This window comes from Pseudonaja textilis, chromosome 2 (genome assembly GCF_049901715.1).
Source record: "Pseudonaja textilis isolate UNSWEBS1 chromosome 2, rPseTex1.2, whole genome shotgun sequence".
Classification (NCBI taxonomy): domain Eukaryota; kingdom Metazoa; phylum Chordata; class Lepidosauria; order Squamata; family Elapidae; genus Pseudonaja; species Pseudonaja textilis.
The window spans coordinates 55,259,689-55,287,031 of NC_141991.1; the positions used below are offsets into that span (position 1 = coordinate 55,259,689).

Here is a 27,343-nt window from a genome sequence, read left to right on the forward strand (position 1 = left end):
TGACATTTCTAAAATAAATAACATTTTAAACAGTACATCTACTGTACAAAATGATAGAGCTGGGAATGTAGCAGTGCCATCAAAATTCCTTTACTACTATACAATGGTACTTTGGTACTCAACTGCTTTGCAACTTATCAAATTTGGTATTCAACATACTTTGATGTGAAAATTTTATCCCAGTACTCATTTTTTGTTTGGTACTCAACACATAAGCTATAACTTGTCAGTGTCAGCTTTCTTATGACTCACTACATTATTTCTTATGGGAAAAATCTGTTACTCATCATTTTTGGTACCTATCTTGCCTCCCAGAACCAAATAAGGATGAATACCACTGTAATTTTATTAAGTTTTTCTCTAAAGCTTCTGAGAGCATCAAACGCAGTTCTCATCTTATACTGACTGGGTTCAGATATCACACTAAGTCATTAAAAAACAAATTAGACCACTCTAAATTATTTTGCTATACAGCAATATGTGTCTGGTCCAACATCACTTTTGAAATTTTATGACTGGATAGAGTTTTACCCAAATTCCTTAGTCGAAACCCTAAATACAGGTAGAGAGAAACATTATAGTATTTTTTTGGTTCTGGTAAGAAGAAGCCTGAAGAAGATAAAATTGTGCAAATTCCAGAATGATGGTGAACATAAGTTTTTCAGAATTAGTCAAGTTAAGGATAGCAGAGATTAAGCAATTAGTTTGTGAGGTTTTAGGAAAAAAATACAATTATGGATTGGTACAACATACTGGACTAATCCAATCTTCTTTCATGATCAAGTGATTGGTTTACTTTAATTGATATAAACACCATTGATTTCAGAAAAGCAATTCAGAAACCTGTCCCAGGAGGTTCTGTTAGAGAAGATGGCAAAATATGGGCTGGACTATGCTGTCATTAGATGAAGAGGGAGCTAACTGAACAATTGTATCCAACTAAGTTAACAGTAAGATTAATTTCCTCCCCACCCCCACCCCACAAAAAAGCAAGTGCAATTGCCTATCATGTGAAAATCAAGAGAAATCCTAATATCTACCCCCTTACCCATGGAGTAGAATGGGAATCAAAGCAAATTTGCTGCCTTCCTTGCTCAATGTGCATTCACATAGTATCTTCCTGAAACTTGATGATTTCTCCACTGGTAAAACTCATGTAAAATTTATAACTAACTTAGTAATTGTGATAACAATAAAATTGGCAACTACCCCTTATTCAGGACAGTGTGGACTTGAAAAACAATACAGATTTTATAGCACATAACAAACTAACTTTGAGGTTAGAGATCTAAGGATTGCGAATTATGGCTTATGATATATGAAAATTATCAATTTAAGGTCTGAGACCCTTTATTTGGTATGCTGTAAATAGAACGCCAGAAGGCAAGACAAACTTGTAATTTGTAATTTAGAGGAAGAGTTGGAAAATTTACTGAGTTTGTCTCATAAATTATTCCAGTGCAGCAAACTGCTACTTTGAAGATTTCAGATACAGGATTGATAAAAATTATAATCAAGACAGGAGGTTGACAACAAAAAATTCCATGGAAGCCAAGAGAATTGTTTCCAATAAGGAGAGTAGGTCTGGAGTGCTTTGTGATATTAGCAGAGTTTCTGTCAATGCTTAATTTAAGGAGCGATTGGTCCTTCCTCTCAGTTTCTGCTGCTCAGCTTTCTTTAGTTGCAGCATGATTTAGAATTAGGTATTCTCCCAAGGACAGGCTGTGGCTCCTTATCAGAATTAATGAACAGCTGCACTGAGTCAGATGCATTACTCATAGCTTATGGCAGTTGTTGTCTCTTGAACTGCAGCTGATAGTCTGGTAGGTTCTCAGAGTGGTCCATAACACTTGGAAAAGAGAACTTCAAGACAGACAATGGTTGGAAGAAATGCAGATTGTGAGATCCTATGGCTTCCACGACTGCACATTCAATCTTAGCCCATCACTATCCATTGTCAAATTACAGAACTAGTTTGCCTAAAGGAATTTTTTGAAAATAATTCCTTGAGAACATTTCAAAGACTAACTTCATATGTTTTTATGTTCTTCCTCATCCCCTGGACAATACTCCCATCTTTGTCAAAAAGGATGGTTCTATCTATATGTAGTCCATGATTACTTACTCCTGAACTCTCTAGTCGTTAGAGATCACTATCTTTGATTCTTACTGTGAAAAGTTTAAATTTATAATAATCCTCTAAGATTGAGCCTTATGATTTTTCATGATTTTCTGCTTGATTTTTTAATCGTTCATTTAAATGATTTGCTGATTTATTCTGAAGATCCTATCCTCCATATTTTACATTAAAGTTCAGACAGTTCTTTAATAACTTTATGGCTTCAATCTCTACAATAAATTAGAGAAATGCATCTTTATATTCTCCTGCGTCAAACTATTTGGCCTACCACATTTCCACCAAAAGTATTCAGCTAGAACAGAATTCATTTTGTTGTGGGATCTCCTCCTACATGAATCCAGTATATTCAACATTTGGGAAACTTTGCCAGTTTTTACCATAAGTTTATTCCTCCTCATGCTGCATTCATCCTACTCAAAAGGAGGTTCCATTTAAGTGAAATACTGAAGGCAACTCAATCTGGCATTTACTTTTCAGCCCATTTTCTATCATCCAGATCTCACCTACTTTTTTTCTCTCTACAAATTGATGCTTCTGATTTTGTCTTGGAAATTGCGTATCTACAATCTGCTTCAAAGTCTAACTGTAACTTAATTACCTTTGCATTTCTTTCCTGGCAAGTTCCAAACTGAAAAAACTTTGCAGCATTCGCTGGTTTGTTGTTAGGGTTTTTTTTTGAAATACTGAATACCTTATAGAGATTCAAATAGGCCAAAAGAATTTAGAACATTTATAAATATTTCACAATCTTATTCAGTGCTGTGTCACAAGGTCATAATTTTTTTCTTCGCTTTCAAATGCCTTACATGTCTACCTTGCACAATGAGAAACTTGGGGCTTTATCATGTAAGCATAAATATTTTTGCCTTGTAACTTTCTTCCAACCTCAACTTTATGGCGGGAAAACTTTAGCTTCTCTCTTCTAAAACCTGGCCAGCCTTTCTTGTGAAAATGTTGGGGCCAAATGAGAGATTCCTTCTTTAATTGACTGAATCCAGGTTGTAGCAAGGTAATTGGGCTAAAAAACCTTTACTTGCGATTGAACTAACTTACAAGAACTTATTTTTTGGCTGTCCTCTTAGTCAAATAATATTTAATGGGGCAAGATGTCTAAAAGCACAGGTGCCTATCTCTTGAAAATTGTTTACCAAAAATATACCTAGGAGCAAAAAGATAAAGCATCATCTTTTCCATCTACTTATGCAGAATAAAAAAAGGAAGGAAGAAATGATGGGGAAAGATGCACATTAAGTACACCTGATTATGGTTATTTACATAACACAGATGGATGGAACAGCTTGCCCTCAGAAGTTGTGGAAGAGTCATCACTTGAGGCTTTCAAGAAGGGTAGGTGGGTGGGTGGATGGTTGGAGGGGGAAGGCAGGCAGGCAGATAATGTGCCATCAAATTGATTTCAACTCTTAGTGATCACATAAATAAATTTTCTCCAGGATAATTTGTCCCTAACTTCAGATCCTTCATCCTCCTTTCAATAGTATGCTCATTGTTGCTATAATTGAATCCATCACTTTGCTGATGGCCATCCTATTCTTTTCTTTCCTTGCACTTTCTCCAACATTTAGACTTCTTTCAAAAGCTAGTTCCAAGTATGATAATTTGAGACAGAACACTTTCGCTTGAATGAGAATTGGATTAATTGAATTAATTGGTTCTGTTTTCCACCAGTCTGTTTTCCATGGTATTCTCAGGAGTCTTCTTCAATCTCAACATTTAGAAGTCTAACCTTACATCTATAATATCACAGGAAAAACTACTACATACACAATTCTGATCTTTTAGGTATAGAGACATCCCAGATTCTAAATATCTGTTTCAAGACCATAATAACTATTCTACAAAGTGCTTTGCTGAGATGTATTTCTTCACCTGGGTTCCTTTATTGTTGACAATTGATTTTAAAAGGCAGAAGCTATCTACCACTGTAGTACAAATAATCGTAAATTTACAACAGTTTTTCTAGTGACCATTCAGAGTTACAACATCACTGAAAAAAATGACTTATGATTGTTTTTCACACTTATGACCATTGCAGCATCACCATGATCACATGAATAAAATTTAGATCCTTGGCAAGTGATTCATATTTATGATGGTTTTGTGTCCCAGGATCATGTGACAACCTTTTGTGATCTTCTGACCAATGGGGAAGCCAGATTCACTTAACAACCATGTTACTAACTTAACAACTGCAGTGATTCACTTAACAATTGTGGCAAGAAAAGTTGTAAAATATTTGTGATTTGCACATCTTTATACCCAATCTCCAGCAACCTGGCAAAATAAAAATAACAGCAGGAATACTTTTGCTTCTCTCCATTCTTCCTGGAAATTTTGTGTGTGTGTGTGTTTGTGTGTTTCAAGGAATGACCATTGCAAGGAATGACAGAGACTAACTTTAGACATGCAAAATTACTGGTAAAATCCAGAACTAGCAACACATCCAACCACTTCTAATTTGTAGATATAACAGAAGGCTTTAAATAAAAACTTACTCCCACCACCCCCTCTGCCCAAGGCCTCTAGGGACTTATAATATTGCATTTTTTTCTTGGTGCTGGAATAGTGCTGGCAAGAATGCAGGAAGTAAATATAATGCTTGAGTTCATCCTCCTTGGATGAATTCCTCTCTCCAACAGAAAGATCTGCTAAGGAATCATGTTAGATCTAGGGCAGCTTTCAAGAGATCTCAGGATTACAGTTCAATTGTTAAGAGACTTTGGAATCCCAGAATGTATAAGGCAAAATAAACTCTCAATAACTAAAAGCTTTTCTATTCAATCTATGTTCTAAATAATATACTTTCACATTCAGTTACAGGTGTAGTATAAAATAAATTACAAGTTTACAAAGAAGCTTCACTAATGTTTTAACAGATATTTTAAAGATACTTTGTACAATCTGGCTTTAAAAATAGCTACTAGAATAATACTAAAATGCCTTGATAAAAATGGATTCAATTACTATGCATTAATGGAGGTGACCTGATTCCCTAAGTTTCTAGGCTTCCTCCCATGGTATTATAAGAGCAAATTTCAATAAATGGTTGTATGACCATGATAGCTTACTTCTAACATCCCTGCAATATCCAAGCCTCTCCTTCTTCAATTGAGAGGAAAAATCAAGAGTGTTCCCCCTTTGTATTAGTCTCATAGCAGTTGGAGCAGTAGTGTCATGGAAGCATTACATGAAATTCCAAGCTGATCCTGCTTAAGGCAGCTCAGAATGGGTGTTTCAGCTGCCCAGGAACACCATTCCAATCCTTCCCAGTATATTATATGGTGCATTCAAATTTAAATAATAAGAAGAGAAGCAGGTGAACAAACAGTAGACCATCTAATTAGCTGCTGCAAGAAGATTGCACAGTCTGACACCAAATAAGGACATGACAAAACAGCAAAAATGCACTGGAATATATGCAAGAAATGCAAGAAGTGGTGGGACCACAAAACAGACAAAGTAAATTAAAATGAAGAAGCTAAAAAGCTATGAGACTTTAGAATTCAAATAGATAAGCTATATAATACCCAAGCTTAGCAACTGTTGAGAGGAAAGACAAAAAAATCTGGAGAGATGACATGGCAGTACCTGACACAGCAGAACTGAAGAGAAAGAAATCGAGAAGATCACAAAATACAAAGACTTGCAAGTAGAAGTAGAAAGACTGTGGCAAAAGAAAGCAAAGATAATATGAATAGCACTTGGGTGCAATCCCAAAACAGTTGGAGCATCACTTGTATATCATCAGCATGAATAAAATCATCAACAGTCAGTTACAAAATGCAGCTTTACTTGGAATAACCTATATTATACAATAACTTTATCACCATCAAACAACATTTACTTCTACCAAGCTCTTAGGAAAGATAAAAAAGCCAAATCCAGTCTAAATATCTACTTGATTGTGATCAACTATAATAAAAATATACCACTTGAATACCATCAACAGTCACTATCAGTCAGATGCTAAGGACGGTTTTACTCAGAACATCTTACATCTAGAGACCATCAAGCAACAACATCAACATCAATAATTGCAGGTCTTTTGGAAGGACTCAGTACTTGGCTAAAAATGCCAAATCTAAACATCTGGCTGACCGTGCAACCAATCATAATAATCTCAAGACTTTCCCCAGAGCAGGCAAGGGTTTTTCATAGCAAACTGTAAAGTACACCAATATTTTCTCAGTCTATCTCCCTGTCCCAACATCTGGTAAAGATTTTCTGGTGGTAAGCAAGATGAAATTCTAAAAATTTGATGCTTCTACTTATCTCAACCTATCAGTTGGGTCTGATATTCCTAAATAATAGATATGTTCTATAACCTACATTTATATATTGGAATATTTCAGAACAATTATAAAGCTCTAGTAAAATTTCTAGTAAATTGTAAAACACCATACTTTGAATTAAAAACAACATGCACAAATTTCTTATCCAAATATCTGTAGTATATTTTGTTTTTTTTTCTGTTTATTTCTGCTATCAAAATTACAATAGAAAGTAAGAACTCCAGCTGCTCTGGACGTATTTAATATTAAAACAAGAAAATGAATACTGTTCTTCATACTGCCCTATCTCATTTGGAGAAAAAAGGAACGTATGTCAGAATATTATTTGTTGATTTTAGTTCTGCTTTCAACACAATATTACCCCACAGATTGATGTCTAAGCTTAAAGATCTGAAGCTACTGGACTCTATATGTTGGTGGATTCTGAATTTTTTATCACATCATTCACAAAGGGTTAGGATGAATGAATATATCTCTTCTGTGAAGATCCTCGATACTGGCACTCCTCAGGGCCACTTTTTATTGAGTCCACTTTTATTCACTATTTATACGTCTGATTGCACCTCTATTCATCTGAGTAATAAGATCATTAAGTTTGCAGATGATACAACGTTGGTGGGGCTCATTTCTGATAATGATGAGTCTGCGTACAGGGATGAAGTTCATCAGCTGTCCCTCTGGTGCAAAGTAAACTATCTTATTTTTAATATAAATAAGATGAAGGAATTCATAGTGGATTACAGGAAGAGCAGTTCGGATATCCAGCCGTTGTACATCGATGGTGTTTTGGTAGAACAGGTGGCAGAATGTAAGTTTTTAGGTATCACCCTGAAACAAGATCTAACATGGGGGGCAAATACTTTAGCCCTAGAAAAAAAGGCTCATCAACGACTGTATTTTTTAAGACTTTTAAGATCACAACAACTGCCAGAGAGTCTGTTGGTTGCCTTTTATCAAAGCTCTATCGAGAGCATTTTATCTTATTGCCTCTGTGTGTGGTTTAGGAGTTGTACAGTGGCGGAGAAAAGGGCACTCCAAAGAGTAATAAAAAGGGCACCAAAGATCAGCGGATGTTCTCTTCCCTCATTGGAGGATTTGTATAACATGGGATGTAGAAGGAAGATACAAAAGATCTTGAGAGACCCTTCGCATCCAGGCCACTCGTTGTTTGAGATCCTACCATCATGAAGATGATATAGAGTGCTGAAAGCCAGGACAAGTAGATTTAAACATAGCTTTTACCCAAGTGCTGTGATCAGGTTAAATGCAGAGTTATGAATCTGGTGGTCTTAACATATATATATCCTGGTTGTACAGTTTTTAACTGTTATTTGTTTTAATTTGTTTTACATTGTTATTTGTATATGTCTTTTGGTGTTGTTCAGTTGTATGTTGTGAAAGAGCACCTTATTTCGTTGTTCTCAGGTTTCTGAGTACAATGACAATAAATTTATCTATCTATCTATCTTAAGTTTGCTCATAGATCTTATTTTTAAAAGAATGTGGCAAAAGTAGTTGTGAATTATTTAAGAATGGTATAATGATAAACAATCATACATGACCAAGATGTTACTCTCCTTGGTAGTCCATGTTTAAAAAATATACTCTATTTGTCTTGAATATTGTCAACTTATTAATATGTAAAGTAATCCTGCATAGGATGCTTCTATTCTTAAAATAATTGCCTCATCTTTTTTCACCCTGAAATCCCTCCTTGCTAAACTCTCAAGCTAACAGTCTGTGGAGATTCTCAGTCGTCCAGGTCATGATTGTCCCAAAGATGCATTTTCAGGAGGCAACTGGAGTTTCTTGTTCTTTCTTTGAAAACATTGAACAAAGTCCAGTTGCCTCCTGAAAAAGCATATTGACACAACCAAGACCTGGATGATTGAGAATCTCCATAAACTTTTAGCTATTCACTTTGTGATGAACATCCTTCAAATGGTGTGGGAGTATGAACAGATTTCCCCTAAAATCGCAGGCTACAGGAACCATTTGCACTTCAGTTTGAAATGCAGGCAGCACAGCCTGTGCCTTCTTCAACAGTGAAGGGACACAGGGCAGAAAACATCCTGCTGCCAAGAAGGCTCCACACCCATTTGCACTACTCAAGTGACCCTGAGGACCACAGATAAACCTCCAAGTGTCCCCAATGACTCTCTAAAAGAATGCAAATTACCAGCTGTCTGCAATGAATATAAATCCTTCCATTCCCCACCAGTCAGAGCTGAAGAAGCTTCTTGGTCTTCAAAGAAAAAAGCAAGAAAGTCCAGTTACTCCTGAAAAAGCACCTTTGGAACTCTCGAACTAACATATAACTCAGGAGGAAGCTGAATTCACCAGAGGAGGTGGCAACAAGACAAACCAGCCACATATTAATCCTGTGGTTTCATGGACCAGGTCAGAATGTGTATGTATGTATACATGTATATTTGCACATCCCTCCCTCCCTCCCTCCCTCTCCCTCCCCCCTCTTTTTCTCTCCCTCCCTCCCCTCCCTCTCATCTATTTATCTATCAAATTTTACATATACATACACAACTACAGAACACTAAGTATAAAATATTTTTAGAAAGCAGTAAAAAGTAAAAATGTTACAAACTACTTTCCTGGCTTTTATTATTGTTTTTCAGAGAAATGGGTTTAGCAGTTTAAGTTTTATGGATAAGATTTTGACTGATTTCTTTTAAAAATATGTTAGACTTAAAAGTATATATTAGACAAATCAATTGGCTGTGATCTATGGATGATAAAGTCCTAGATAACTATATTCCTCCAAATATTACTATAGTTTCTTGCTACTGCTATTTCTTAACTTACATATTATTATGAATGTGGTCCTTTAATGCCTAGGATTATTCCAATGCTTACCACTGCAAACAAAACCATTCTTAGCCATTATTTTAATTGGTTTCATAAAGAAATCCACTGAAGAGGGAACTAAATGCACAAAGGATGTTACTTAGTGCTTGTCCTGATGTCTGATGCAAATATGCAAATTATGCCAGGACATGATGGATTTATCACCATCCCTTCCCACCACTTCTGCTGACACCTGTGTGGAGTAAGAAGTCTCACACAACAATACAAAAGGCACGGTCTGACAAATTCCTTATCAAAATCCAGCACCAAACTATTATGCAAATGGCTAAGTGTTCAATAAGTTAGGAAATACTCAAAAGAATTAGACATGAATGATTGTCAGATTTTTTTAGAGGTCATCCAAATCATGCAAAGGTTGTTTTCATGGAATAAAGCTGTCTGAGCCAAGTTGTCACAGATGCTGTTTCAGTCTTTGAATGATCCACAGCAAAAGCTATCATCCTTTGCAGCTCAATTTCCAAGCACAACTAGCATTGCTCAAGTTGAACTGGAGCTGCTGGGCTGCCTGGAAGGAACAACGGACTTCCTAATTTATAGGTTGCCCCAAGCATTTTAGAGTAGCTTTAAGCTTTTACAGCGTACATTGCACTAAGATTTTGAGACACATTTTTTTCAGCAGTCTGGCATTTCTCAGATATTCTCACAGACTTACTTGATGGGATATGTAACAGAATCTGAGTTCAGACATTGGAAACAGTTGAAGATACTCTATCAAGATCTATGTCCTGCACCTATAGGATTAGTTTTACCAAGTGTTTAAAGCCATGATAGGATTTTATTATTTATTTGTTTGTTTTAATTTGTATGCTGCCCATCTTATCAGAGGCAACTCTAGATGGCTTACATATTTAATTTAATTATTAAATTAAACAAAAATTAAATTAGGGATATTTAATTTTCCCTATTGGAACATCAAGCTAGTTGGCACAGCTTGTCTTTGAGGCCTTTTGGAAGGTCAAAAGGAGTGGGGGGCAGATCTTACCTCAGAGGGCGAGATATTCCGGAAGGTGGGAGTCATGGCATAAAACGCTTTTTTTCTGGTCCTCACTAGCTGAAATTCCCTGGTTGGTGGGGATTTATAGTATGTCCTTTCTGCCAACACAGATTAATCCCATTGGGGTGAGTTGGTTTCTTAGGTAGTTTAGATCCCCAACCTTCAGTCTGTGGACCGAAACTGGGCTGCAGTATGCCAGAAACCAGAGCCACAAACAAGCAAAGCCCTATCCATGGGAGGCAGGCAGCATGCAGAACCATGCCCCCTCTGCTCCATAGAAAAACCTCTCTCCACAGAATTGGTCCCTGATGCCCAAAAGGTTGGGGGCCTATGTCATGTTATAAAACAGTACACTTGAAGGGCAGAGTCTTGTCAAGATCTCATAGCTGAATGACCTTGGCTCCTGAACTAGATTCCCCATATCTGAGATACGTCAATGAATCTCTTCTATAGAACTGGTTAACAAGTTATATGTCATGTACTATATAGGTTTCAGACCTAGACTAATCAATATTTTTAAGGAGCTTCTTTTTATGAAAGGTGTGCAGTCAAATACCATATATAGCATCACTAGTATATGTAATTTTATTTGATATCTAATCTTAACAGCATTATATGCAGTACTCTTTCCAACTCAGACAAATTATTTGATCCCTCAGATATGATTGTGACATTTTTCCCTTTCAGAAATGCTTTTAAGACCTGAATATGTGGAATACTCAGTAATAAAGATGAACAATCATATAAGTCATGTTTGATTTATAAGATGGTCAAAATTTGCCCAATGCAGTCACTGTGGCCACAGATGAAGGCAACATGTTCTAGTTTTTCATGCTGCAAATGAGGCCAGGAGTGGGGTAGAGACTGGACAATACCAAGTGTGATGGGCTTTGTCCACTTTCAGTTTAATTAAAGGGTAATTAAGCTAGTTTAACCTATTTCTCTGATTCAGCAAGGTCCTTCCTCATTTACTTATTTTTAATTAAAACATATGAAATTTATAAAAAAATTGTCAACACAGCTTGGAGATCAGAGATGGTGTTTGGGCTTGGACTGGACCCCTAGGAAGAGAAGGTTGGTAGAAAATAATATGATATTGGAACAGAGCTCTCTGATAAGGAGCCAAGGTCACAGATGACCTCATGAACCAATTCGGTTTGGATTAATTGTCGGGCTTCTATTAGATGATGTTAGGTAAACTTATAATTTGTTTACATAGAACCATGTTCACTTGCTATTTCTAGTGGCTCCCAGCTGCCAGCTGGGATTGGGCTCTGCAGGCAAAAGCATATCATGGAAAGCAGAGGATTTGAGTCTAAGCCCAGTGCTGCATCAAAAAGTGTTAGCTAGAACCAGTAAACCTGTGACAAATTTCCAAAATATATTTCATGTATTTTATTGACACTCATTTATCTTATTTGGCACTGCCAGTGAGTGAAGGAATTTGAGTCCAGATGTACTGTTACGAACATTTGTTCAATAAATAGGCAGGGGTCAAAAGCAGCCACTGAAATATTCAGAATTATCTATGATGTACCAAAAGAGATAATTATCTATAGATAGCATTTTGTGGTAGTAGTGGAGTAGCAACTACATAGCATATCCCTGGTTTTTCTCTGCATTTATTCAGTCTATCAATTAAGCAGATACTTTTATAGCAGTCATTCCCAACGTTTTCAATATAGACTAGCTGTTACTTTTATATTATAAAATATAAAGTACTGTTTCCAGACTTAAAATAATAAGCACATAAATCTGTCAGATGTCATGTGTTAGTTATAATAATGCAAGTAGCCATGGGAACAGACATAGAATTCTTTGTTTTTATGTGATGCTTTCATAAATACACTTAACATGAATGACCACTGAATTCTCGTACTGCTTTTGTAGTTCATTAGGCAATCGTTTTGGGAATGGAGGTGTTCTCTTTGAAAAATTGATATTGATTATTGTTCAGGCCCCTGACTTTTTATTTTTCCTCTTCAGAAATATTTTCAGGAAGAGCCCTACTTGCAGATATCCAAGGAACATTTTATAGATACATGGTAGCTTGCTTTCCATAATGCAGGGTACGGTATTGAAGCCATTCCTGTAGAAATGCTGCAGCAATTGCAGAAGAGTTTTCTTTTTCTATAAAATGGTTATGAAAACAGAAACAATGTAGCACATAGCCATAGAAAAAGATCACAAGATCCATAGACATCAAAACACTAGATGTGTAATTCTTAAAGTAACAGATTCAGTTTGTGTCAAATTCCTTATAGCATTGTTTTGGCTTTATAATAATGCTTATACCTCTTTACCCGATTACACTCTATAAAGATATACAGAGTCAGAAAGGATTAATGCTATTACTCATGGAAGATCCCTAAACTGAATGAAACTAAACCTTAAATGAAAAATTATGTGCATTGGATTGTGCTGCACTGGCCTTAAACAAAAATTTGCACTGGCCCATTGCTATATAAAATATTCCTTTTTTTCCAGAAATAATGCTGTAACTAGAAGTGCGTATACGGTACGTGTTTGATTGCTCCCTCACTTGTATGAAAGTTCTTTGAAGGAAGTTGCTAACACATATATGATTTATAAAAAGAGAGGACATTTTCCAAATTCTTAACATACTATTTAGGAGATAAATATTTTGGGGATTATTTTAAGCTTCATTAATTTTTAAACTCTTGCTTGGAAACTGAATATGGTATTGCATTAAATTGATTATTTTAATGCCTTATAATTGCCACTGATATTTGACTCCCCCTCCCCCCTTTCATTTTCTTAAACTACAGAAGTGCTGTATAGTAAGGGAAAACACAATACCGTAACCGCAGGTAGCAAGAAATTAAAGGCAGACTAGAACATGGAAATCTGATTTAAGTAAGAGGTTGGAAACTAGGATGTAATCCAGATACTAAAGAAGAGAAGCATCTTCTTACATTCCTGCCATTGAAATGCTGCAGAAGATGAATGGAGCAATCCATCCCCCCTCCATCAAAGTCTATCAGATTGGTCAAATTTGTTGCAAGCTAAGGTTCACATGTTGATTTCTAAACAAGAAAATCTGAGTTCACATGTATATAAAAATATTGCATACAGCTTGTTTACATGGAAAATAGTTGGAAATTTGACTAAACACAGAAAGTTATAACTACAGTATTAAGAAACATTTTAAAAATTGTAGTTCTATATTGGAACTCAAATAAAAAGAACATTAAAATACTTCATAAAAATACATTATTTGTTGTTAACGTCATACCACAGAATCTGCTAAATGCTCTGCAAGCTACTATAATCACTTCACCGTGGTTGTACACATGTACTAAATTAATTTATGTGGTAATACAAATTAATATAATGATTATGCTAAAGATAAATGTATACTTCCTGTAAAAGGAAATATATCCTCTAATAGGTAAGTTCAATTCTGTGTTAATGATCCAATTGAGCAAATCTTCTGCAGGCTTATTTTCTCTTCCGGTTTTATACAAGAGTCTTGAGACAAAAAAAAAACCCAGCTGTTTTCCATATTAACTTTGCTACTTTATCAGTTAATAAACAGAGTCATTTCACACATTTTGACTTGCCTGCAATTTTGGAAAATAAATTGATGATATTTGGAAAACTAAAGAATGATACATTAAATTGTTTGCTGCATAAATGTTGTAACAAATAGAGGACAATTTCCAAGAGTCCATAGGTATCTTAGATCAATAGGAGAAAAACCTTTATATGATGGATGCAGCTCCAAGAAGCCAAATAAATATGAAATCTGAGGAAATATTTGGCAGTTGCCATTTTGGTTTAGATTGTAGTACATGTTACTGGATCAAGCTCTTCTAAGTTATTGTGTTTTCACATCAGGTACCAAATATCTTTGAAAATTCTTAAGCAAATGGTGAACATATTTTCGTCCCAAATTATTTGTCCCTGGAATATGATATCCAACATTCAAATCCTTTGAACATGGAGGTACTTATAACTAATTAACATAAACTTACCTTCCCAAGTCTGGCACTTTATACAGTGCACATATGTTATGACTGCATCATGCAAATTCCCAGCTATGGGATACCATTGTATCTGAAGGACTATAGGTTTGAAAAACTATCACAAAGCAATCTGTGCTTGAATATATTATAAGTTATCAAACATGTCAGCTTACAGTTCTTTATCTTTTTATTGCTATTTTGAGTTAGATATTAATCAGTTAAAATACCTCTCCGTTCTCTTTGCTATCCTTACTACATAGTACTAAAAAAAAACAACTCCAGGGTAATCAAATGACACAGTGAATCATTAAGAATTTTTCATTAAAATTCAATACACACACACACACACACATACATATGTAAAAAGATTATTAAAAATGGAAAATGATAATATGTAATACTAATATCACATCTGTTAAAACCTAATTAATTTTCATGTTAACACAAAAGCATCGAGATGGACAGCTCCACTAACTTGTTGCAGCAAACACAATATGGCCATTTTGTTCTTGTCTAATGCCACACTGCTACTGCATGAGATTGAATGTATTTACTCCCAACAAATACTTCCATATAAGCATGTACCACCAACAAAACCATTGTAAAAAAGGCTATCAATGATCCAAAAAGGAACTTATGAACATGACTAATAAACAGTAAAACTATGAGATTTAAAGTGTTGTACAAAATATGCCCTTTCAAAAATAATTAATAAATAATACTGTGCAGTATAGCATCTTCTTAAGATATATGCAAATATATCTTGACATGCATAGAGGAACTTAAGCTGTTTATCTTCAAGTAAAGCTGAGAACAGTTAATTGTATATTTCCAAGAGGTTCAGACAATCTAACCCAAGAGGACATATTTGGTGCTTATTTGGTGGGTATGAATTTGTTTTACAATTTTTTTTGAATACATTGAATGTATTCTTAAAATAATTTCAAACTAATTCATAATTTATTTCCTAGACCACATATGTAAAATTGTCTGATATGATAGATACCACACCAAACAAATTAAATAGCTTTCTGCTAATCAAGTAAAAATAAACATGTTAAATATTCAAGATACGTGGGCAAAGCTCATAATATAACACAGTTTTTACTTGTGTGTGAGAACACACACATACTTAAAATGTGACTTCACATACTTTGTCTCATCTTCGATGGGATTAAAATTATTGCCAAATTCCAGCATGTACTGAATATTCCTTTCCCTGCTTAAGAAAAGCAGGACATCTGCAACTCGAGGTCATGGATTCCATGAAACATTCCTCAAGTGCACCAAACCTGTAAACAACAACTTCCTAGTGCACATACTCCCTGGCCAAACATGCACATGTGCAACAAGGAACATGTGACCATCCTGAGGCAGGTTCGACTCCTCTTTCTGCCTCCCTCCTGTGGCAGCCCTTTGCAGGAAGATGAGTTGCAAGTGGCCCCAAGCCCCAGCAGGCCAGAAGCAGCCCCCACCCCACCCTACATTCCTGCCGCCCTTCCACCTTGGCAAGCCAGCCTCAGGTGGCCATGCCCTTTGGCCTCGCTACAGCCCAATAGGGATAACGCCACAAGCAGGGGCTCGCTCTTTCTAGCTCTTTCCAGCCCCTGGGTAGACACATTCCCGGTCTTTTCGCACTGCCAGGGCCAGGTCCCTCCTGGACGGTCAGGACAGGCGTTCCCCACCTCTGTGTCGCTTCCAGCAGAAAGAGGGACCGGGGTGGGGAGGGGGGAGGCGCCTTACCAGTCCGTCTGAGGCTCGTCGATGACCAGGAGCAGCTTGAACTTTTTGGCTGCCGCTGAGGAAGACGAGGAGGCGTCCACAAAGCCCGCCGAGGCTGCCGTCTGCTTCACGGCGTTGGAGAGGGAGCTGAAGAAGCTGCTGCCCACCGACTGCTGCTGCGGCGGCGGCGGCAGCGGCTGCGACGGCTGAGGCGGAGGTGCTGCCGGCTGCGGCGGCTTGCGCTCCAAGGCCGGGGAAGAGGACGAAGGAGATGCCGAAGAGGCAGCCGGAGGGGGAGGCTGTTGGGGCTCCGGCCGCTGCAGGTCGGTCATGTACCCATTGGGCAGGTTGGCGATAAAGCTGCTGTCCGAGAGCCTGCGCCGCAGAAAGTTCATCATTTGGCCGCCGAGCCGAGGGAGAAGTGGCCGACGATGAGAGGTGAGAAGAGCAGAAAGGAAGCTTCGCTGGCGGCTTTTCCGCTTTGTCCGCCGCCTCGCTGGGTGCCGGAGAAGGAGGGAACAGGAGCGCTGCCGCTGCTACGTGCGGGAGCCGCCGCGGCTGCTGCTAATGCCGCCGCTTCCCCGTTTGTCCCGCCCTCCCGTCTCTAGGTGGCAGCCGCCCAAGCCGTTGCCGCCTAGCCTAGCCTTGCCTTGCCTTGCCTCGCCTTGCCTTGCCTTGCCTCGCCTCCCTTGCTCTGCTCTGAAGGCGGGCGGAGGGAAGCGGCGCTAAACCGCGCCCTTATTGCCTGCCCCGAAATCAACGGGGGTCCTCTTGAAAAGCCCGCCTTCAGCCACCGATTCCCGTCCCTCGGCGGGAAAGCTCCGCCATCCTCCCCGCGCGCAAAAACTCCTCTCAAAAAAAGAGCCCTGCTCCTGTTTTTCCACCCTGCGCGTTTAGTTGGGAGATGCTGCGGGGGGAGGGGGCGAGGTCTCCGCGGACCAGGGTCAACTGCTGGCTCTGACCATTTTAAAAAGCGAGGCTCCGCTTCATCCGTGCAAAAGAGGGTAGCTGTCAAGGGAACGCGAGATCGCCATGGTACCTGTGGCCCCGGCACTGTCACGCAAAAGGCAGCTTCACATAGGTCCTCAAGAGATCCAAGCTTTGTTTAGGATCTTGAAGGGCAGCATCGACACGAAGGATTACCCTGAACTTGTTTTAAGCCTATCATCTGGAAGTGGCCTGGACGTTATAAAAACAACAGCCACCAAATGTTTAACATTCAATAGCCAAATCGGTGCCTGGGAATCTCAGCATGAAAGATATTTTAACAGAAGACAAGCATTTACACTGTAGAGGTATTACCACACACCCTTAAGGGCAAAGTCACATTAGGAAGCTGTCATGGAGAAGGTCCTCCTTAGTCCCTACCAGCTGTATCCTGGGCACCCTGATGGAAGGAGCGCTTTCTCTGTCCAAGTTTTAATTTTTATATGACATAATTTCTCAGACTATACCCTAAAGCTTCAAGCTGAACATTTGGTAGGGAGATTAAAAACCTTTCTGAAGAACAACATGGAAAATCTTAAATTCAGGGATGAGGGAACATTCTCACTTCAAGCAGCACATTACAGCTTCTAGCAGATATATTCAAGAGGCTGCAAATAAAAGTGAAAAGAGTGCTTATTCACTGAATCTCTCTTCTACAATATCAGTATTTCTGATGTTAATCCTTGCCTATTGCTTATTTCCAGCAGCCGTAATTACCAGTAAAAGGTCATTCAAGGTGTCAGAAATAATAAACCTTCATCTTGAGCAGCTGAAGACCATCAATAACAGCCACCATAACAAAAACACCTTTCCTGGGTCGGTAGCCAGACTTTATCATGTCATTTTGACATGATATATGTATTCTTAAGGTAGGCACAAATGAGATCAGAATATGGGGGATATGCTGAGCAAAGTTAAAAGTACTTTTTCCTTAGGTAAAGAGCCACACACCTTGACAACCTCTAGTTCCAGTTGTGCAGATGAGCCAAATGATGATTACACAAAAATAATCACATCTTTGAGCAAACCTTTACTTGCTAAACCTTTACTTGACATTGTAAATGTCAAGAAAACATCATTCAAATAACTGACTCTCCTTAAATACAACATAAACTTCCTGTTCATTATAAGATATTCTCCAGGACCAACACAATATATTATATTTTGCAATATATTTATGTCTAATTTGGGGAGGGCAATTAATGCAAAAGTATCAGCCTTTTGAATAAGAAAGTTAGCTCTGCTAGATTCAGATTCACTTATATCTTAAAAATGAAATGCCAAGAGCTTTTAGAACATATTCTGTTAAAAAAGAATATAAAGGACTGGGCTTCTTTTTGGTATTTTTCTATTACCTGTTATTAAATTCTTGGCTCAGACTTCCAGACTTCCATTATTACCTGAATACATTTCTGGTTGAAATTGAACTTGGCAAAAGAAGAACTCAATGGGTCAAAACTAAAGCTGGAATATATAATTTGAAGCCAAGCATGGGGGGTGGGGCATGCATGGGGAGGGGAGAATATTTATGTATGGCAAATTTACCTGTCACTTTGACCCAGCTAGTCATGATGACCAAGCATTTTGCTGCTACAATAATATGATGATGATAAAGAAATCTATTTAAAAAAGGACAGTTGAGTTTTTAAGCTCTGTTTTATACAATACAGTGTTTTCAAATGTTTTTGTCTTTATTATCTTATTCCTCTTTCTGTGAAGAGGACAGCTGCAGGAAAACTGATTTCTATCTGGAATTTCTTTGAGATCTACAACATTACCAAATATTACCAGTTTATTTTGCTTATTATTGCACCTGTGTTTATTGTATGCTTATATTAATTTTTGTATGGTATGGTTATAAGCTTATTTATAGCCATATTATTGGAAATCACCTTTATAGCCATAAAGTGAAGTTTATAAATACTATTAATTAAGATAAATATAAATAGCAGTACTGTTTTAAATACCATTTTATAATGTTCTTAACTTAAGCATTTTTGATAAGCTTCATGCAGTTTACTGGCCTTTTTCTGTGAATGCTAAACACTGTCAGTTTGCTTCTCCTAGAGAGGTATGTTAGTCATCAAAATCAGTTGATCTTGATACAGTAGCTGCCAACTCTATAAACATCTAGCTCTGCATGTGGTTAAAACAACTAAAGGAGGAATTTTTAAGTAGGCACCATATGCTAAATGAGTTTATAAATCCATCCTGACAGCCGGTTGGGATCAAGCAATCTCAGGTTTTGTATGATGATCTATATTTGCGGCAATTTGATAACTTATTAACACCAGATCCAGTGAATAAATCTGAATCTGTGGGTGGAGAATGTATTCCAAGCTGGCTTAATTGCTGCAGATTTTTACAGTGCAAGCTTTCTTTAAACATCCCCATGACTAAACTATCCTGAGCTGAATGCTATCACCCTAGGATAATTTGATTAACTGAAACATGCAGCCAAGTGAAATGGGGAGTTTTACTATGCATCACAGTCATTGTACAGCTCAAAGCATGGTCTAAAATGGTCGTCTATAATCTCATGTTTGATTCTTTAAATAAATCTTGGTGTATCAGTTCTTCTGCAGCATTCTTTTTGAATTCTTCTTTCGAATTCTTCAGAAGAAGAAATCAGAAAAGAAAAATGGAGTGGAATCAAAGACAGAAGATGACTAAGGGAATCCATTTCCTCAGGCCTGACAGTCGATTTACACAAAGAAGGTTTGCAGTGGGAACTTTGTGTACGTCCTGAATGCAACAAAAATATTTTCAATCAAAAATATAGCTCTTCTCACCTCTCTACCATTCCGCCACTATTGTTACAGTTGCTACTAATTTTAGTTCACATTTTTTTAATTAAAGGAAAAACAGAAATAAATATTTTATTTATTTTATCAATTGTGATGTGAGGTAGGAGAAAACAATGATAGGCTCAAGTTGAATGATTACTTAATTGTAACATTATAGTTTAATTACTAGGCTACAACAGCTGCCAGTATTCATTAGGTACTTGATTCTGACAGTATTTAGAACTTTCTTTTTTATTCCACATTGTAATCAAAAACAAAAACTCTCCCATTAAATTTGGATTGTTGTTACTGCCATCCTGAAATATTTGTTTTAAATATCTATTAAAAAACAATAAGGATTAAATGTTTAGCTGGATCATAACAATTTACAAACAGAAAAACACTAATATAGTAAATTTCTAGTAAATTTTGCACTAGTTTTTCTACACAGTAATTACAATAATATTTTGTTTCCTGTTCATTCTGTTTTAATAGAGTGACACATAATCATTTCCTGGATGGCTAAATAAATTCATACTTTATTATAACATTATGCTGTCCATGGTGCTGCACTGTAGAAAATTGACAAATCTACCGTAGCACAACATTATCCATATAATGAGAAGACTGGAATAGAGTTGCTTGTCCATATAGCTTTGTCTACCCAAAAGAATGGAAAAGAAAGATTTTAAATACAGGTAAATTTGATAATTTTTGAAAAGTTAATATATATCACTTATTTCAAAGAATATGTTTTTATACATACAAAAACAACTTGAATTGTCATTTTCAGTTTGAAAATTAACATTTTGATAATGAGACAATAACATAACATACCTACAGACCAAAGTTCTATGAAAACTGTACAATATACAGAAAATATGTTAATTTTTGTTCATGAAAACAATTCCCTTGATGTTGGCGAAGGTGAAGGTTGACCTTGGATCTCTTTGTATGTAGAGAAATGCATACATAACCTTATAGAAGGAACTCAGTTTAGGCCAAATAATTGATACCTCTATCCTAGGAAAGAAGTTTGAGAAAGAAATTCAAAATTATCCTGAATCAAGTCTGTTTGGTATAAGAAAGGGCAGAAGGAAATTCTGGCAGGCTTTTATTCTGTTATGATGCCCTAAAACAGTAAAATAGCATTCCTGTAAAGGACAGAAATCTAGAGAAAGGAGAGAATTAGTTTTTTATAAGAATTATAAGTCATTCTTGAATATTACAGGAAGAGCATTGGAGGAACAATTCTTGCTATATGTCAACACAATATTCTACTACAAAGTAAAATAGAGGCCATGGTAGCTCACCATTGAGGTCAACAGATCGCAGCTTGATTTCCATGATCTGTGAACCAGGGAGGGACAAGAAAAGAGCGTCCCCCGATTGCCTCCTGGCATTCAGGCATCCTGTGGGTAAAGATAACACCGCCTGAAAAATTCCTTTCACAGAGGCAGCTGGTCACCTCAGTGATCTCAGGCTAACAGGTGCCATATGATAAATAAATACATAAATTTACTACAAAAGAGGATACTTATTTAAAAAATATGATGCTTCAAAAAGAGATTTAAAACAAATTCAAGAAAGCTACTTCAGTAACCTGGAGGTTACTGAAAACAATAATTTAGGTTCATCTAGAATATATTCCACAATGTGAGAAAAGGTCAAATTCAGCAAATTCTGAAATAGGTGAGCATGGTTTTCTAGCAATGTTTAAGAAGTCATAAAAGTCAAGAAGGAAATGGAATGCCTCTCCTAATAAGCAAGACAAAAAAGTGCAAGCTGTTAGGAATGTAGGGAACACAGAAGAATCTGTAGTGCAATTGGAAAATGTGAGAGCTGAGGTGCCAGCTGGAGTTTGTCAGAGTTGGCAGCGCTGAAACATACAACAGCTGCTCATTTTCAAGCCTATCAAGCTCCATAACAAGAACCCAGGAATTCATGGGAAGGTCTAGAGAAAACATCAAGCAATGGGTATAGAAGTCATTGACACTTTCATGGACAGTGGGGAATTAACTACTATGTCTGGATTTATTCTTGTGTGAAATAAATATTCTCTGGTTGGGCCAATCTGTGAGACTTCTGACAGAACTAATCAAGTTAAGTGCTCAGAAGATCTGCCATCCACTGCCAAGGATTCTGATAACTAAAACATGAAAGAGAGCAACCTAACCTATATTCAAAGTGGAAAACTAGCCAGTAAGTAGATGGGCAATCAGAGAATAAATGAATCAAAGGGATGTTCAAAGATGATATGGAAACTGCAAAATAACTGGATTCTTTGCATTCTTCTTTTCTATTAAAGATATACAAATACCTAAGCCAATGCTAGCAGTCTTGAGGAGACACCAACACAACAAAGGTCAATAATGTAAAATGGTGGTGGGCACATGATGATACTTCCTTTTACATATGATTTATGATTTACTATGCCTAGTAAAAAGACGTGGGCATTCAATTACTTGATTGCACCTACCATTTTGATATTGTTAACTATTGCTGTGGATATTTTGGGGAGGGAAATCAGAACAAATCATGAAAATTGAGGTAACCATAAGATATCTTGAGATACCTTATGGTTACCTCACTATTGGGGATCATCAGATCCTGATTTCTTAATGAATGTAAAGAATGTCAATGTATATAGAATTAAATAATGCCTATTTACATCAGTAATAACTTGGTATACATCAATTCAGAACCCCTTTAGCCACATCCTCAGTTGTTATAAAATGCCTGCAAGTTAAATCTCTCCCAACCAATCCTTCATTAATAGAGATGTATCCTGTTCCTTTAAATGATTCTAATTCTGTAGAGAAGAAATATCTGTCCTTAATGTTTTTAAATATAAAATTACACTTTGTGTTTTAGGTTCTCATAGCCTTTTTAGATTAATACTAACTCTATCAATTATTTTATTTTGCCCCCTTATAAATGTTTTCCCAAATAAAACCGAAAACTACCTTTAAAAAAGTCTACACTCCTCTATGAACTATTAAAGGGTTATTTAATGCTGATCAAATCTTTCATAACACAAATGTTCCAAATATGAAGTAATCATGGGCAAAAATTATTCTAGTTTTTCTGTTAAATGATTTGGCTTTTTTAAATTAAGGATTCATAGTAATCATTTGACAACAAAACAAGACCAATCCAATGAATTAAATTGTTGCTCTAATTTGTACAAAGTAATCATGGATGTCATGTATTATAAAATGTTACACCACATACGGATGCAAGTAAAAAAAGAATTTGAGAAGACAGTAGTAGATGAAGCTTAACATTAATTATGAATACTGATTTAATTTATATTTTCCAAAACATTTAAATAAGAAAGAGGATATAATCTGTAACATACAAAGCTGCAATACATGAAAACCAGTCACCCTATCCTTCTGATCTTGATGTCTTAAGAAAACCACTGTAATCTAATGTTTTGGACTTGGACAAGGGATTGCTAAGTTTGGTCACCATGAATTTAGGTTCTTGGCCATTGTAATAGTAAGCTTTATTTTCTCTAAGTGTAGTTAATTTTGTGATTCATGAGATGATTTTGGGAGTCACACTATTTGTCTCTGTGTATAAATGTCCTTTGTTAAACATCTCCTTTGGGGAAAAAAAAGTTGGTTGAAATTGGTGTGAACTACTTTGGATACATGAAATTCTCTTTTGGCTTCTGTGCATGACGGTGATAGTCACCCAATTTGTCATTAGTATTTCATATTCCATGTTATTATCATAATGGTTGACCAGCAGATGATCCATTCATCCATTCACTTGGTCCTTTGAGCCATCATTATAGCCCTCCTTAGTCTGAGGCAGAGATCTTGCCCGAGGACATATGGCACACATCACTACTTTGCTGCCTGCCTTCCAGTTTCATAGGAGGAGATTTCTTTCATCTCAAGAAATGATATCTTCTTCATTTGGTCTGGATTTTTTAAACATTGCTTTTCTGAAAAAGCCTGTCTGCCAGAGTCATATCACAGCTTAACAGCCTTTGAGGATGTTACTTAAAAAGAGAGCTATCTTGAGGCAGTGAGCCTGATGCCAATCCATTTACAAACCATGGTATAACATCACTGAAGGCTTTTTCTGAACTACTGATTCTGTTAAAACCTAGTATTGAGGTAGTAGTTGAATGAGAACAGAAACAATTCTGGTAGCAAACAGTGAAATAATTGTTTATGAGCATAATAGCTGATTTTAGGGAAGCCTTAGTACAATATTCTATCTCTAAAAAGATAATAATTCTAGCAAGCTTTACAATATTGTGAGAGTTATTGAAATATATATATGACCACTATCTAAATATTAAATAAAGCATTATTGTTTCTGAAAATAAGAAACATATTATTTCTTCAACTGACCAGACTAACAAAATAATATGTGCACAATTTAAGAGTGTGAATCATATCTGAACAAATTCTCTCTCAGGGACTGTATTTACAATAATAGGGTAGAGATCTCAAATGCAAAATGATTGCATATCTGTATGGCTGCATTTGAAATAATAAACCAATCTCCTGTTATTGATGTGCATAGTATTATTCTACAGCCGTTCCTGGAAGAAGTAAGAATTATTTCAATGGATTAAATCAAGGTTTCCCTTCATCTTCAGCTTCATAATATATTTCCCTCTGTTGCCAGACAACTTTCAGAAAAGTTTCTTCTTAAGACACTATAATATTTCCAATACAAATAGAAACAAAAATCAGTTTTTAAAATTTGTTTTCAGCCTTTATACACACACAAACACAAACACAGACCAACACACATATTGAAAAAAAATGAATTTTCCTTTTAAAAACCGCTTGCTTTTTCTAAGTATGGTAACATGAATGTCAAGAGTTAATAGCTGCCCTCAGAATAATTATTGACGCAACTGTACCATGAATAAAAAATTGTATTTTTATTCTTAGCCATCTGTTAATGAGCTTGTCATTAAGCCTTTTAAATATTATTTTTCATTTCATTGGTTTCTTTTTTTCTTTTTTCTTACTTGTCATAACTAAGCCTCCTACAATGTAATCATGTGCAATTCTTTTTTTGGTTATTTAGATACAACTGATAAACTTTTGTGTAATTACTTGCTTTAGTAATCAACGACAGTTTGGCAGCAGATTCAGATTTATATTTTCTCCTTTCAAGAGGAGTTCATGGCTAAAACCAAAGCAGTGTGGTTAAGGCAAGTAACCAAGAAAAATTCTGGAAGTATTATTGACAAAATTTGGGGTGCAGCCACATAACAAGACAAGGGAGGACATTTGTAACAAATAGAATTGATCTTTGTGCTTGTATTTTGACAGTAGTGACATCTTATATGTCATATCTACTTTCCTCCCCAACTATTCCAGCTTCCAGAGTGATACATCATTTCTTTTTCAATTTGCTGCACTTCCAAAGAGAATTATTTTGCAAAAAGCAAAACAAAACAAAAGATTCATCAATGAATTGATTGGTGACTTTTAAAATCAAATCTTTTACTTGTAGGATGAAATCCTATTTTTTTTTTTTACAGATGTAAGGTCCATTCAAGTCAATGGTTCATATATTTGACTAGGATATACATAGACTCCCACTGTTGGGTGAAATCCAAAGGACATTTACTGAGGAATATATAGTCTTAAATTCTATGGTGATAACTTATAAGTCACCTGTACAGTATAGGAGCACTGTAAAGTTATTCTGTTACAACATTGCTATTACATATCTATGTTATTTATTTTATATCTATTTTAATAAAAGTAATATTCAATAACGGTGCAAAATGTTTGCATATCCAAAGCAATATCAACTCTTTAATCACTTTGGAACAGTTACTTGACTTAATTAACTTTTAATTTGAGTTTTAAAATAAAGTATGCAATAGGCAAATTTTAATAAAAGAGTAACAGTCTTGTTAATTATGTTGTACTTAAACCATTTCATCAAAATCCCTTCAGACTGAAAGAAGATAGGAACATTTCTACTCCAGAGACACAACTAAGGTGCTGTAAAATATTTCATATTGCTTATTCTGTAATTCTTTAATTATATGCTACTATAAGTACAGGTAGTTCTCCACTTATGACCACAAATGAGCACAGAATTATGTTGCTAAGTGAGAAGTTTGTTATGTGAGTTTAGACCAATTTTACAACTTTTCTTACCACATTTGTTAAGTGAATCACCGAGGTTGTTAAATTAGTCACACAATTGTTAAGTGAATCTGGCTTCCCCATTGACTTGGCTTGTCAGAAGGTCACAAAAGATGGTCACATGACTCCAAAATATTGCAACCATCATAAATATGAATCAGTTGTCAAGCATCCAAATGTAAATCGCGTGACTATAGGGATGCTGCAATGGTCTTAAGTGTGAAAAATGATCAGTACTTTTTTCAGTACTGTTGTAACTTTGAATGGTTATTAAATGAACTGTTGTAAATAGAGGACTACCTGTGCATGAATACCATTTTCATTCATTCAAGTCCATCTTCCTTCAATGTATATTCTGCATATAATTTGAACAAATAAAGGGAGAACACACAGCTTTCTTTCACTACTTTGACAAAATAGAGCCAGTCTGTTTCTGTCAACCCTTGTCAACTTCATAACTGGATTAAGAAACAGATTCTATAAGAAGACTAGAGCTGTACTATGTTGAAATAGATTACATTAACAGAATCCTACATGTCTGTGTCTTCTCCTCCCACCCTCTTATACCCAGAGAGTTAAATGGGATCTAGTTTGAATCAACTAATAGGAAAGTACTACACAAATACAGGAATCAGCAGGGGAAACTAGGCAGAATCACATCTGATACCTGTACAATTAGCACAGCCCCCCTACCCCAAGGCTGCGTGCTTTCTCTACTTCTCTTCTCCCTATATGCCAATAACTGCATCTCAAACGATTCATCTGTTAAAATACTGAAATTTGCAGATGGAACAACAGTGATTGGTCTCATTTGAGACAACGATGAATCCGCACCCAGACAGGAGGTTGTACAACTTGCCTCGTGGTATGACCAGAACAATCTGGAACTGAACACACACAAAACCATAGAACTGGTGGTAGACTTTAGGAGAAACCCTCCCATATTACCACCTCTAACAATATTAGACAACATAGTATCAACAGTAGAAACCTTCAAATTTCTAGGTTCTATCACATTGCAAGAGCTAAAATGGACACCTAACATCAAAAACATCATCAGAAAAGCACAATAAAGAATGTTCTTTCTACACCAACTCAGAAAGCTCAAACTGCCCAAGGAGCTGCTGATACAGTTCCACAGAGGAATTATTGAGTCTGTCATCTGCACCTCTATAACTGTCTGGCTTGCTTCTGCAACTCAACAAGATAGACACAGACTCCAGAGAGTGATTAGCATTGTAGAAAAAACAATTACTACCCACCTGCCTCCAATCGATGACCTGTACACTGCACGAGTCAAAAAGAGGGCTGTGAAAATATTTACAGAACCCTCACATCCTGGACACAAACTGTTTCAACTCCTACCCTCAAAACGATGCTATAGAGGAC

At 36.4% G+C, this 27,343-nt stretch overlaps 2 protein-coding genes across 4 annotated transcripts in view; both read right to left on the reverse strand.

The window, feature by feature from the left end:
- The window catches only part of SYN2 (synapsin II), a 131,366-nt gene extending 114,659 nt beyond the window's left edge, over positions 1 to 16,707 (reverse strand). For both annotated transcript variants that reach the window (XR_015741645.1, XM_026724304.2), the window contains exon 1: positions 16,060 to 16,707. Coding sequence is in view for 1 of the 2 variants with exons in the window: in XM_026724304.2 (XP_026580089.2) it covers positions 16,060 to 16,436 (377 nt within the window). In the remaining variant the exon portion in view is untranslated. The remainder of the gene's footprint in view (positions 1 to 16,059) is intronic.
- Positions 1 to 27,343, reverse strand: part of CNBP (CCHC-type zinc finger nucleic acid binding protein) — a 549,700-nt gene that overhangs the window by 53,514 nt on the left and 468,843 nt on the right. The window lies entirely within an intron of this gene.